The following is a 14,102-nucleotide window of genomic DNA, read 5'->3' on the forward strand; positions in this document are numbered from 1 at the left end:
ACTTGTGATGTAGATGTTATTGTGGCATTGTGCTTGTGAGCTAGATGTTATTGTGGCATTGTGCTTGTGAGGTAAATGTTATTGTGGCATTGTGCTTGTGAGGTAAATGTTATTGTGGCATTGTGCTTGTGAGGTAAATGTTATTGTGGCATTGTGCTTGTGAGGTAAATGTTATGGTGGCATTGTGCTTGTGAGGTAAATGTTATTGTGGCATTGTGCTTGTGAGGTAGATGTTATTGTGGCATTGTGCTTGTGAAGTAGATGTTATTGTGGCATTGTGCTTGTGAGGTAGATGTTATTGTGGCATTGTGCTTGTGAGGTAGATGTTATTGTGGCATTGTGCTTGTGAAGTAGATGTTATGGTGGCATTGTGCTTGTGAGGTAGATGTTATTGTGGCATTGTGCTTGTGAGGTAGATGTTATTGTGGCATTGTGCTTGTGAGGTAAATGTTATGGTGGCATTGTGCTTGTGAGGTAGATGTTATTGTGGCATTGTGCTTGTGAGGTAAATGTTATGGTGGCATTGTGCTTGTGAGGTAAATGTTATGTGGCATTGTGCTTGTGAGGTAAATGTTATGGTGGCATTGTGCTTGTGAGGTAAATGTTATTGTGGCATGGTGCTTGTGAGGTAGATGTTATTGTGGCATTGTGCTTGTGAGGTAAATGTTATGGTGGCATGGTGCTTGTGAGGTAAATGTTATTGTGGCATTGTGCTTGTGAGGTAAATGTTATGGTGGCATTGTGCTTGTGAGGTAAATGTTATGTGGCATTGTGCTTGTGAGGTAGATGTTATTGTGGCATTGTGCTTGTGAAGTAGATGTTATTGTGGCATTGTGCTTGTGAGGTAGATGTTATTGTGGCATTGTACTTGTGAGGTAGATGTTATTGTGGCATTGTGCTTGTGAGGTAAATGTTATTGTGGCATTGTGCTTGTGAAGTAGATGTTATGGTGGCATTGTGCTTGTGAGGTAAATGTTATTGTGGCATTGTGCTTGTGAGGTAAATGTTATTGTGCCATTGTGCTTGTAAGGTAAATGTTATGGTGGCATTGTGCTTGTGAGGTAAATGTTATTGTGGCATTGTGCTTGTGAGGTAAATGTTATTGTGGCATTGTGCTTGTAAGGTAAATGTTATGGTGGCATTGTGCTTGTGAGGTAGATGTTATTGTGGCATTGTGCTTGTGAAGTAGATGTTATGGTGGCATTGTGCTTGTGAGGTAAATGTTATTGTGGCATTGTGCTTGTGAGGTAAATGTTATTGTGGCATTGTGCTTGTGAGGTAAATGTTATTGTGGCATTGTGCTTGTGAGGTAAATGTTATTGTGCCATTGTGCTTGTAAGGTAAATGTTATGGTGGCATTGTGCTTGTGAGGTAAATGTTATTGTGGCATTGTGCTTGTGAGGTAAATGTTATTGTGGCATTGTGCTTGTAAGGTAAATGTTATGGTGGCATTGTGCTTGTGTGGTAGATGCTGTGGTGGCATTGTGCTTGTGTAAGAGTGTATTTTGGTGTAACACACATGAGGCTATTGTGTTTTTAGCTGTAAACATTGTTTGTATGCATAAATGAGCATTGGTAAACACTAGACAAACTGTTTAATAATTATCCCACAAGACAATTTCTCAGAGTCATTGGTCTCTGAAATAACGATATTACTAGCAGGGTGATGTTACCATCCTCCACCCATAGTTACCATCTTGTCCGGGCTCTCCTTTGTTTCCTTTACTTCCTAGACCTCCAATGCCACCTCCTGGTGGGCCCACAAGACCGCGTTCTCCTTTGTCACCTTTAGTTCCAGGGTTACCATTTATACCAGGTTGTCCAGGAAATCCATCAAGACCTACAATATACAACAGTAATAAATAGCAGACTATAATAAATCATGTGCTGATCTGCTGATAGACAGTCACTTGGATGACCTATTTTTATACATAAACCACTTAGATTAGACTTATCCAGCTTTGTCCACCTTCTTGTAGCTATAAGAACATTGATGGGAATAATGTTATATTTCAGGGGGCTAAAGAGTGACCCTCACACATTACCGTTGTGTGAAAGCATGTGACCACATGTTAGAAAAGTTGATTTGCAGGTTTCAGCAGTAATCATATTCCCTCTGGAAGAGCCCCCAACTCTTTAAGCTCCACCTGCCACAATAAACCTTAGCAGGAGCCATTATCACCAATGAAAACATATGCAGAGTAGCTTTGTAAAGGCCCCACCCCTTCTGGCTAAGCAGCGTTAGGAGCAATTGAGAACAAAGAATGTGAGAATATGTACAAGTTTTTCCTAGGCTTTCACTGCGATCTTATCACTAAAAGTGTACTTATATAGTTATACATAATGCTATTAATGTGTAGTATGAGCGCATTACCTTTTGGACCAGGGAAACCAGGGCTTCCAGGATTACCAGGTGGTCCAACTGGTCCAGGGGGTCCCATTACTCCCATTTCACCTTTTCCACCTAAAAGAATAATAATAATAATATAAATTATGAAAACCATTGTAATGAGTGCAACATACATTGAATAACACAGAAAAAAGTGTACTATCCCAGTGGTGAACCAATGTATTGTGTACTTTTAATTTAATTATAGCTATAGTGTATTTTTTTAAAAGAATGTCCTGTACGGTTTTCCTATTATAACCCTGTATACATAAAATGTTCTCTGAAAACATCATGAATATTTTATGTTCATTTTGGTTTGCTTGTTCTTTGTTGGTTCTATAATGCTTATCATTATCAAGATACGGTACAGAATTTAAGAGTCATCAAGACTGCTAAAAAATATGCTTATTTTAAATATAAATTACAAAAAAAATTAAACTATCTCTACAGGAGAAGGAAACCAATCATGTTTAAATGGGTCTCCAATGTCTGAGTTTAAGGTTGCTTCACTTAAGCAATGGCAGTTGTAAAATATATTGATTCACTTGAAGCAGCAACTGGGAAAACCCCTCTAATTCAACATTATAAACATGAGTCTTTGGCTGAACATAATATACATCAACATGAGAAAATGTTAAATAAATAATAATGTCAATAATTTTGGGGGTTTGCTTTAAATACTAAATATCAGATGTCTATATTAACCACCAGAATGAACTCTGCCTTTTATACTAGATAACAGATTTGAATTAGGTTTGTATCAGAATGGTCTCTGTAATGAGCAGTAATCAGACAGGGATCCTATGGAAGCTCAAGATTTCTTATGTCGACTCTAAAAACTGCACGTCTATTTTATGTGTTGGTAAGGAAGCATGAAAATGCAATTGTGAATGAGCCGTTCATCTTGCACTAATGTAAATCAAAACACATTGTTAAATGCATTATAATGTACAGGCGCAGCACTGAATACAACAAAACAAGACAACGTAAAACCAAACCACAAATGCAAAACTTTAAGATACATATACTGTATTTTGTGTCTTTGTAGAAGACACGTTATTCACTAATATGTATGCAGTAAGCTTACCTTTAAAGCCTGGCCCTCCATCACGGCCTTGGAACCCGGGTGATCCCGGAGGACCCGGAAATCCACGTTCTCCAGGAAATCCAGGACTACCACGATCTCCTGGTGCCCCAGGCATTTCAAATCCTGGAAGACCAGGATCCCCTTTGTCACCGGGTATACCTGTTAATCCTAGATTGCAATGGCATATGCTAGTTAGAGAACACAAATACAGGTAAATGCACAACAGCAATATGTAAATACTGTATTGATCCTTTATTACAAAAGCATTGCTCTTTTAGGACAGTATTTCCAGATGAGCATGAACAACAATAAAGTGGGATATTTCCTGATATTTCCCAATATTGCAGCTCCCTACAGCACATGTAAAGATATAAGAAAGGACTATAACAATATTCTTACAAAATTGTCACAGACTAAAATACATTGTCTAATGTATACATTTGGTTTGGGTGGGAATGATGGTGTGTTACGTTCTGAAACATCTGATTACCTCCATGACCTGCTCACATTCTCAGCTTGCTGCAATATAACAAAGGCTTGTTTTGCCAAAACCCAATACTTGTACATTCAAATACAAGAACAGCATCAACTCTAAATATATGCAACATGATTCTTAAGTCATTTGTCCCCCTTACATGATTGATTTTATGTTGAAATGTAAGGCCAGGAAATTACTTGTTGATTTAAAAGATTTACCATTTAAATTTCATTGGTACAATCTAATATTAACACATAGCAAACAAAATATGGTTAACTGCCATTCCTAACAGGGAAAGTACAGTTTTCAACAACCCTCCTTTTTTCACCTTTCCTTTGATTGAACCACATGAGGGGGGATTTCTCCTGAAGCAAATGCCCATCGGGACCTGTATAATGGTCTGGGCTTGCAGCGCAGATAGATTCCCCGCCCACTCCCATAACTCTGTATCAAAGTACAATATTCACCTCTTTCGGAGAGAACAGCTCACAGTGCAGTATGGCTCCAAGTAACAGTGAGGGGAGGGGGGGTGGGGGTTGGTCAAAGAAGAGAGGGTGTGTCCAAAAGTCGATACTCCCTTTAATGTTAGACAGTTGATGTTGGTTTTACCAAAGAAATTTAGAAAGTTGCCAAGTGTTAGCACTTCATGGAGTAGTATGTTCCCTCTAAGTTTAGAAGTCAGAGAATTAGATATGTAAAAGATTGATCTAAAAAGAGCTTCACCCAAAGATCACACATTGGTGCCAAGCGTGCCCATGAGTTAAGACAGGCTCTGAGTACAACCCTGCAGTAAAGTTGTAAATGCTATGGTTTACAGGTTAGAAAGAACAAAGCATCACTCTGGCTCTGGATCTGAGATAAAATGTGTTGCACTAATCTGGGTGATTTGGAGTTTGATAATTTTAGAGACATGAGTAAAAATGTCCCTTTTGTTTTTCCATAGGTCATGTTACGTAAATTATTATATGAGTCATATATAAACCTCATTGTAATTGTAAATAAACTAAGGACAAGTGTCATTGCAGTGTCCTGGATAGGATGCAGGAACCCAGAGGAATGTCCACGAGGCAGACTCCACTGTTGAAGCCAAGTGCAGTTCGTCTTTATTAAACCGGGAAACTAGATAAGTGAATGTTGCCACTGGTGATAGATGCTGCTTTTCCTTTTAGCTTGCTTTTAGCCTGACATAACCAGTGCACCCCAAAGTTTTGCTTGTATATCCTGCTGTACCAAGAGCATTACTGATACCATCCTTGGCAGTGATTGGCATAAAGAGGGGACATGAATGAAATTGGCAAAATCTTTACTACTACTTATTCACACGGCAGTGTAGATAAACTCAGAGGTATTATTCAATGTAAACTCACTTCTAGTAAATGTGTTATTGGGAAATAGTTGAAAAGATTCAAAATAAAATTAGACTAGAGAAGCAACCACAGTACCTGGTGGACCTTGGGTCACAAATCATCAGGTTTAGGATCATCAGGAGGCATCAAGCAGAAATGAGTTGCAAATAATGTAGTCAGGAAGATGTTAGGTTAAGATAAAAAAAATCAAGCACACACAAGTTAGAAAAAAGACTAAGTTAATTAAAGAATAGGAAAATTTAAAACAAATAAAGCACCATTTGTACAATAATGCAAATTTTAATGCCTGTATATATATATATATATATATATATATATATATATATATATATATATATATATACATATTCCTTCATTTCATAACTACTGATGTAATGTTATTCTATATACCTAACTGTATCTTTGATATTTAGAGGTGTCTATAGTGAAATACAGAATATTGTCCAGTTGTTGGTTCTTTTCTGCTTTATGTTATAAGGTTCTATTCTGTTTTATGCTGTAATGTTCTGTTCTGCCATATACAATAAGATTCTGTTCTGCTATTTGCAATACAGTTCTGTTCTGATATATGCAGTATGCTTCTTTTCTGCTATATGTATTGTAACAAAGGGAGGCATTTAGCTGGCAATATGCAGAGAAAGCATGAAAGTAGAGTAAAACATTTGTGCAGTAATGCACCTAGATTGATGACTTATGTGTAACAAACAATAGTTTAAGTTTGGTTAACTTACATGATAGAGAAATCCTTCCTCTCAGCAAACATACAGGGTGTGTCTGTTTACTGCAAACAGAGCCAGTGATGGGGCGTTTCCTTTTAAAGAGAAGGTGGGTGTGTCACCTGTCCATCAAGCTAAGGCTGGGGGAGGAGTATCAGGTATAAAAGCTTGTTTGTATCATTTGTGCACTGAGACCAACGCTGGGTAAGCTGGCTGGTCCTTCATCAGTTTAGACATGAATGGAGTACCCTGATCTGTGAGAATTTCTTTGGGTATTCCCAAACGTGTAAACATCAATACAAGTTCTCTTGCTATGGTGCTGGACTTTATGTTTCGTAGGGGAATTGCCTCTGGATACCTGGTTGCATAGTCAAGCACCACTAGTATATATTGGTGCCCACGTGCGGATTTTTTCCAGTGGCCCCACAAGGTCCATAGCTATCCATTCAAAGAGAACTTGTACTATTGGTATTGGAATGAGAGGTGCCCTGTACATGGGTTTGGGACAGGTTCTCTGACAAATGGGACAGGACAGGCAATACTTTTTCACTGCCATGTGTACCCCGGGCCAGTAAAACCTAAGCAGAACTCGTTCCCGTGTTTTATCCTTCCCTAGGTGTCCCCCACAGACATGTGTGTGTGCTGCTTTTAACACTAGGGTTACATGGACCTGAGGAACCATTAATTGCTCTACTTTTTCCCCCTGCACATTAGCAACTCTATACAGGAAATTATTTTTAACAATAAAATATGGTATACCTTCTGCAGGCTGGGCGGCTTTCGCTACCCCATTTACCTCAGCCACACTTTTGAAGGCATGTTCCAAAGTGGCATCATTAAGTTGGTCTCGAGCAAAGTCCTGCAGAGGAAACAAAATTGGTATTGCGGACCAGTCCGTATCCTCACTGACAGGCGAGGTGGGCTCATCTGCGACATCACCGACCAATGCTAGTTTGGACTGTCCATGTTTCCCCGCAGGTGGATGCTTTTGTGGAAGTCCTGCTGTGACTCCCAGGATGGCATTCTGGTTTGGCGGTTCCCAAAAATCGATGCCCAGATGTTGTGGATTCTTAGGCGCTTCCTTTAAGACCGGGCTTCCGACCGTTGCATCAATTGCTGGCCTGCCGGCCGGATCCGCTCACTGAGGACATCATTAAACAGTGGGAAGTCTCGCCCCAAAATGAGTGAATATGGGAGTTTAGGTGCTATGGCAGCCTCCACCATAACAGTTTTGTCTTTGAGTGTGACTGGTAGAATTGTTCTTTCATACTCCTCAGTAGAACATAGACCTGGGATTCTACAAAAAAATGCAGATCCGTTGTCACGAAAATATGCGCTCCTCGCGGACTTCGCGATGAGCGCGTATTTTCATGACAACGCATCTGCATTTTTGTGTAGAATCCCAGGTCTATGTTCTACTGAGAATTTGAAAGTTTCTAGTGCCAAGAACCAACGGGTTACCTTGGCATTTACCTCCCGGTTGTTCTGCATCCATCGCAATGGTGCATGATCTGTTATTAAGGTGAACTCTCTGCCTAGGAGATAATAGCGCAGAGCTTCTGTAGCCCATTTTATGGCGAGACATTCTTTCTCCACAGTGGCATATTTTTGTTCCCATGGAAGCAACTTCCGACTTAAGTACAGGACAGGATTTTCTACTCCATTCTTCTCCTGTGACAAGACTGCACCTAAGCCAACACCAGAAGCATCAGTTTGGAGGAAGAACCTCCGGGTAAAATCTGGTGCTTGTAGAACTGGGGAGGAACAAAGAGCTAACCGAAGATCAGACCAGGCGGTTTCTGCAGAATCCGACCAGGTTAATCTATCTAGACAACTTTTTTTTAACATGTCCGTAAGTGGAGCAGCTCTAGTGGCGAAGTGGCTTACAAACCGCCTGTAGTAATCTACTAAGCCTAAAAAGGTTCTTAACTGCGACTTTTTTTCTGGTCTTGCCCAATTTTTGACTGCCTCCACTTTGTCTAGCTGGGGTTTTACATGCCCTCGACCAACAACGTACCCCAAATATTTGGCTTCTCTCATGGCTATGGCACATTTCTCTGGGTTAGCTGTTAACCCTGCTGACCTTAATGAAGCTAAGACCGCCTCAACTTTGGCTAAATGTGATCCCCAGTCTGGGGTATAAATCACTATATCGTCCAAGTAAGCGGCTGCATAAGCTGTGTGAGGTCGTAGCAATTTATTCATGGCCCTTTAGAAGGTGGCAGGTGCCCCATGCAACCCAAAGGGTAAGACTTTATATTGATAGAGACCATCAGGGGTGGAAAATGCAGTCTTTGGGCAAGATTTACTAAGCTGCGGGTTTGAAAAAGTGGGGATGTTGCCTATGGCAACCAATCAGATTCTAGCTTTCATTTATTTAGTACCTTCTACAAAATGATAGCTAGAATCTGATTGGTTGCTATAGGCAACATCCCCACTTTTTCAAACCCGCAGCTTAGTAAATCTAGCCCTTTGGCTTGGCCGTGGAAGTCAGGGGAACTTGCCAATAACCATTTGTTAGATCAATGGTTGTTAAATAATTGCTACTAGCAAGATTTTCCACTAGTTCATCCACACATGGCATCGGATAGGCATCAAACTGCGACATACTGTTTAGGCGCCTAAAGTCATTGCAGAACCTAATTGTCCCATTGGGTTTCGGGACAAGCACAATGGGACTATTCCACTCACTAGTGGACTCTTCAATCACATCTAACTGGAGCATCTTCTCGACCTCCTTTCTCACGTCCACCCGTCTGGCTTCTGGAATACGATACGGCTTCTGCTTTACAATGACTCCTGGCGCAGTGACAATGTCGTGTTCGATTAAGGTAGTGGAATGGAAGAGAAGACATCCCTGTTCCGGCGAATAATTTCTTCTGTCTGTTGTCTCTGCTGAATGGACAAAGCTGGCTCTATGGGCACTTCAGACTTTTCAATGGCAGTACTCACTACCTGAGGAGGGGTTTCCTCATCACGCCAAGGTTTAAGGAGGTTAACATGATATATTTGCTCCTCCCTTCTCCTACCTAACTGGCGGACTCTGTAATTGACAGGACCGACAGCATCTAGAACTTCATATGGACCCTGCCAATGGGCGAAAAGTTTGCTTTCCTGGGTGGGAACCAGGACTAGGACCTTGTCCCCAGGCTTGAAAGATTGAACAACAGCACTTTTATCATAACTTTTTCTCTGTCGTTCCTGAGCCTGTGCTTTAATGTGCGGTTAAAGCGTTCCACCAAGCCATCTGTTTGTGGATGGTATACAGAGGTGTGAAGCGCCGTAACCCCTAGCAACTGGCACATGTCCTTCATCTAGATCCATATAAGCTCGCTGAGCTTCCCCAGTCAGATATGGCACCAGTCTGTCAGCCCAATCTTTAGGAGGCCATTTTGTCCTTTTTGCAAGTCTCTCAAAGGACACCAGATATGCTTCTACGTCATCAGCTGGTGACATTTTCTGGAGAACAGGACCAGGTATTTCATTTCTGTCATGCCTCACTTGGCTTAACTCTTCTTTTAAGAGCCTTGTGTTTTCCACCTGTGCCTCGGCGACTCGTAGCATCTGAGCTTGCTGTTCTTGCTGCGCAGCGGCCACATTCACGAGGGTTCTCAGTACTTCCTCCATGTTGACGTCTGCGTGGGTTGGGAAGCGGAAACTTGCTTCCCGGAGCATCCCACTCCTGACACCACTTGTGGCAAGAGCCCGCTACTGCAGAAGCACACGCGAACCACTTATTTCTTTTTATGTAGCTTTATTGTCAGGATGGTAAATGTTTTTGACACCGTATATTTTCACAGCAATTATGGAGACCCTAAACGCTAGCTATACATAGACCAGCTCTCTCTCAGGACCAGCCAGCTTACCCAGCGTTGGTCTCAGTGCACAAATGATACAAACAAGCTTTTATACCTGATACTCCTCCCCCAGCCTTAGCTTGATGGACAGGTGACACACCCACCTTCTCTTTAAAAGGAAACGCCCCATCACTGACTCTGTTTGCACTAAACAGACACACCCTGTCTGTTTGCTGAGAGGAAGGATTTCTCTATCATGTAAGTTAACCAAACTTAAACTATTGTTTGTTACACATAAGTCATCAATCTAGGTGCATTACTGCACAAATGTTTTACTCTACTTCCATGCTTTCTCTGCATATTGCCAGCTAAATGCCTTCCTTTGTTACAGTATTAAGATCCTGTTCTGCAATATGCTATAACGTTCTGTTCTGTTATCTGCAATATTTGTTTTATTCTACTATATGCAATAATGGTTCAGTTCTGCAATATTCTATAACGTTCTATTCTGTTATATGCAATAAAGGTTCAGTTCTGCAATATGCTATAACTTTCTGTTCTATTATTTGGTTCCATTCTGCTATATGCAATAAGATCCTGTTCTGCAATATGCTATAACGTTCTGTTCTGTTATATAGTTCAATTCTGCTATATGCAATAAAGGTTTTGTTCTGCAATATGCTATAACCTTCTGTTCTGTTAAATGGTTCTGTTCTGCTACATGCAATAAAGGTTCTGTTTTGCTATGTGATTTAAGGTTTAAGCTTCTGTTCTGCTATATGTTTCTGTACTGCTATTTACTATATTATCTATTCTCCGTGAGTTTCTGTTTTGCTATATGAACAAGAACAGAATTTAGTAGTATTTTTATAAATACATAAATGATGTAAGGATTAATGTGCTACATAAAACACAATGCATCTTGTGGTCTCTCCCTGATAATTAAAGGATGACATTAAAAATTATTTTGGCTGTGGTGTAATGCTGTCACCAGCATTTTTGGTCCTGCATTATATTTCTGAATATGACTGTGAATGGACAAACATCAAACATGCATCTAAAGACTATTAGTAGTAGTTTGTGCACAAACAACTGCCATCTTGTAAATCACACATCACAGCATATGTCTCCTTACTTATAAGCAATTAATGGTATCATATTTTTACATTGCACTTCGGTAGTAAGAAGTAATTAGGATGTCCTAAAATGTAAGAAGAATACGTTAGGATTGTAGGTCAGCCATTTTAAATCAGACGCATATGCTACTTCATATATTATTATAAAGGAGCACTACTTAGTTGACTGAATAATGGGGATACAAGCTGCTATATAACCTGGTAACCATCGGCCATGGGTACTAGAATGAGTCCAAAACAACTCAGCATTGAGCCGTAGAATTTTTTTGCCCCCCTTCTCCTAGAGGATCAGGCAGTACTGAACTACTGTACAATGTGAAGGATAAAACCAGATGCTTTACCATGTGGTTTGGCCTAATCGTGCAGTTCACAATGAAAACCAGATCCGATGTGTGGCGGTTTGTAAATCACAACAAAAACTACCCCTTAGTGTTATGTCTGCCTCTGGGACTATGTTGTTATGTTACCCTGCAGTACCTGTGATCATCCAGAGGTGCTGCTGTTTTGTCTTTTCCCACTATCATGGATTAACTAGCACAGCTAGTTAATCACCCACACCTGAGGGTCTCATATATATACCTCTGTCTCTCCCAGCCTTCCTTGCTGGTCATTAACGTTACTGAACCTGTTTATGTTTGTTCCCTGGATCACTGCTTGCTTTTTCTATGTCTGTGGATATCCATGCTTTGTCAGTTCCTGTTTCCTTGTACAGCAATAATCAAACCCCTGTATCTCTCCTGGAGGTAACCTGACAATTGCATTACTCCTGCCAATATGCTATTCCTGAAAATCTGATTTTACTCTGACTCGGCCTGTGTTCATTGCATCCTGGATTGTTGTTTTCTCTGCAATAAACAGTTCAATGTCTTTCATTATATATCTGGCTCCATGGCTATAATTGCAAGACCTAGTTTGTGGAACAGATTTTGTAATATTTGGTAAACCTATTACATAGAGTTTTTTTTTTTTTTTATTACTTTCTATCTGTAAGCTGCTAATGATAATTTACAGCAGCTACCATGACAACCACAGTCACATAACATATGATGTTGCTAGCAGAGAAGCTTTGGAATGCCTCTCTTCTCAGCATGCTCATTCACAGCATCATCTTTCCCTTCTTTTCTTCCTCTTTTTTCATGTACATTGCGAGAGAAGCTTGACTCAAATCAGGTGACCATCCCTTGGGAACGAGCTTGAGTGCCAAGACTCAAATGCATTCTGGTTGAGAGACTTTACAGTCATATGTCTACCCCACATGGACATTTTACGAAGAAAAGGAGGGGAATACAATATCCTAGAAAATGGAACCAGGTTCATCTTAAACAACAAAAACCCCCAACTATGTTGGATTGCTTCTTGAAGTAATGAAATTAAATTTTAAATGGCCGACGCTGCAATCCCTATAGTAACAGTCTTGTCCACAAACCAGTGAAGTAAGTTTGCAGGAAATAAAATATGTTTTATTTTTTACAGATGGCAGTGTTTTAAAAAAAATAGTTCACATGCAGAACATAAAAGATGAAAGTAGTGACATTTAAGACAAGCATTACACTTAATTATCAGCATGCAATTAAAAGCAATCATTCACAGAGCTTGGAAAAAACAGGCAGTGAGTGGAGTGCAATGCAAGGATGCGATCTCGGCACTGCATGGTGATCACATGACAACAGTGTCGGTGGTGCTCTTCAAGCTATATCATTGTGTGCTAGCTGGGGCTATCCAGCACTGTGGAAGTAGCTAACATGCACCTGGGATAGTGGTTCCACAGTACGAAGATGGTACATTGGGTGAAGAAAAAGATGCTTAAACAGTGCTCAATATTAAATCAGCAGTGAGGAAAATATATTGACTGAGCTTTCAGTGATCATTAGTATACATTACAAGTGCAATTAAAAAATGCAAAGGCTTTTTTAACAACAGGAGTATACTGTAACCACAGCACCCAATCAGTTTGCTGCTTTCTTTAGGCCAACTGGCACTAGACTAGTGAAAGCTTATACCTTGGTTGCAGTAGATTACAGCATAGTTGTGCCATTTACACCCTTTAACTAAATACTCATTATAAAGAGGCTGTGTAACCTAGGCAATAACTTTTCAAAAATGTAACCAGCTTTTTCATAGTAGGAGATGGAGACAAGAAGAGTGTCCCTGAATAGACATTTGTAAAATGGTACTATGTGCACAAATGTATTGTAACCAATCAGGTTCTAGATGTTGTTATTCTAGGTTGGTATAGTAAATGAGAGCAAGCCTCTGATTGATTGCTATGAGTTACAACCCATTTGAGCTCAAAGCACCATTTTAACAATCTTATACCTGTCACATTCACATATTTATTAGTCATCTAGACATGACATATCTAATGTCATGTCATCTAATTTTGGTACTAGGTGACATAGCCCCTTTAAACAGAACAGCTGGACTGTGCACTGTGCAAAAGAATGGACAGATGTGAAGCCAAAAAATAACAACCATGTAATACACACATTGTTAATTATTTTGAAGGAATGAAAATATCATAACTACATTACTAAATAATGTACAATAAAAATACATTATAACAGCATAAATAAAGAATTTAGAGTGCTGACTAAATTAAAATTTAAAATAAGATTAATTTATTTATTTATGTTACTGGTTCTTCTATAGAGACCATATTTATGTCAAATACATATCATTCTAAGAACCTTCAGAAACCATAGCTTCAAAAGGTAGTATGGCCAAGAAACAATGAGCGCTAAACCAGGAACAGTTATTTTAATCTGATGACTTGGTTTACTTTGAATAATTACTGATATGGAACAGTCAAACCTTTAACGATATTGCTGTTTATAGGCAATGCCACGGCCATTTCTCAGCGAAAGCTTCTAGTTACACCATGGATGAGCCATGCCTTACCTGGAGGGCCAGCTGGTCCTGGAAGTCCTGGTGAGCCAGGGGGACCCTGGCCACCAGTACCTGGAGTTCCGGGAGCTCCAGGTTGACCGGGAGCTCCATTTTGTCCAGGGTCACCTAAGATGAAAAATAAATCATTTGTTTTGCTACAGACAAAATAACTTTATGATTAAACTGTAGGCAAAACTATAGCAACATCTGTGCAGTGTAGATAAGTCAAATTTCTCACTGAACAAA

The 14,102-nt window shown here is 39.9% G+C and overlaps 1 protein-coding gene across 1 annotated transcript in view; it reads right to left on the minus strand.

Annotated features, from left to right (window-relative positions):
- COL4A5 (collagen type IV alpha 5 chain) overlaps positions 1 to 14,102 on the minus strand; it is a 144,317-nt gene that overhangs the window by 41,526 nt on the left and 88,689 nt on the right. The window contains exons 30-33 of the mRNA XM_075184344.1: positions 13,869 to 13,982; positions 3,477 to 3,644; positions 2,375 to 2,464; positions 1,694 to 1,840 (exon numbers count right to left, since the gene is read on the minus strand). Of these exons, the coding sequence (XP_075040445.1) occupies positions 1,694 to 1,840; positions 2,375 to 2,464; positions 3,477 to 3,644; positions 13,869 to 13,982 (519 nt within the window). The remainder of the gene's footprint in view (positions 1 to 1,693; positions 1,841 to 2,374; positions 2,465 to 3,476; positions 3,645 to 13,868; positions 13,983 to 14,102) is intronic.

Source organism: Mixophyes fleayi, chromosome 9 (genome assembly GCF_038048845.1).
Source record: "Mixophyes fleayi isolate aMixFle1 chromosome 9, aMixFle1.hap1, whole genome shotgun sequence".
In the NCBI taxonomy this organism is placed as follows: Eukaryota; Metazoa; Chordata; class Amphibia; order Anura; family Limnodynastidae; genus Mixophyes; species Mixophyes fleayi.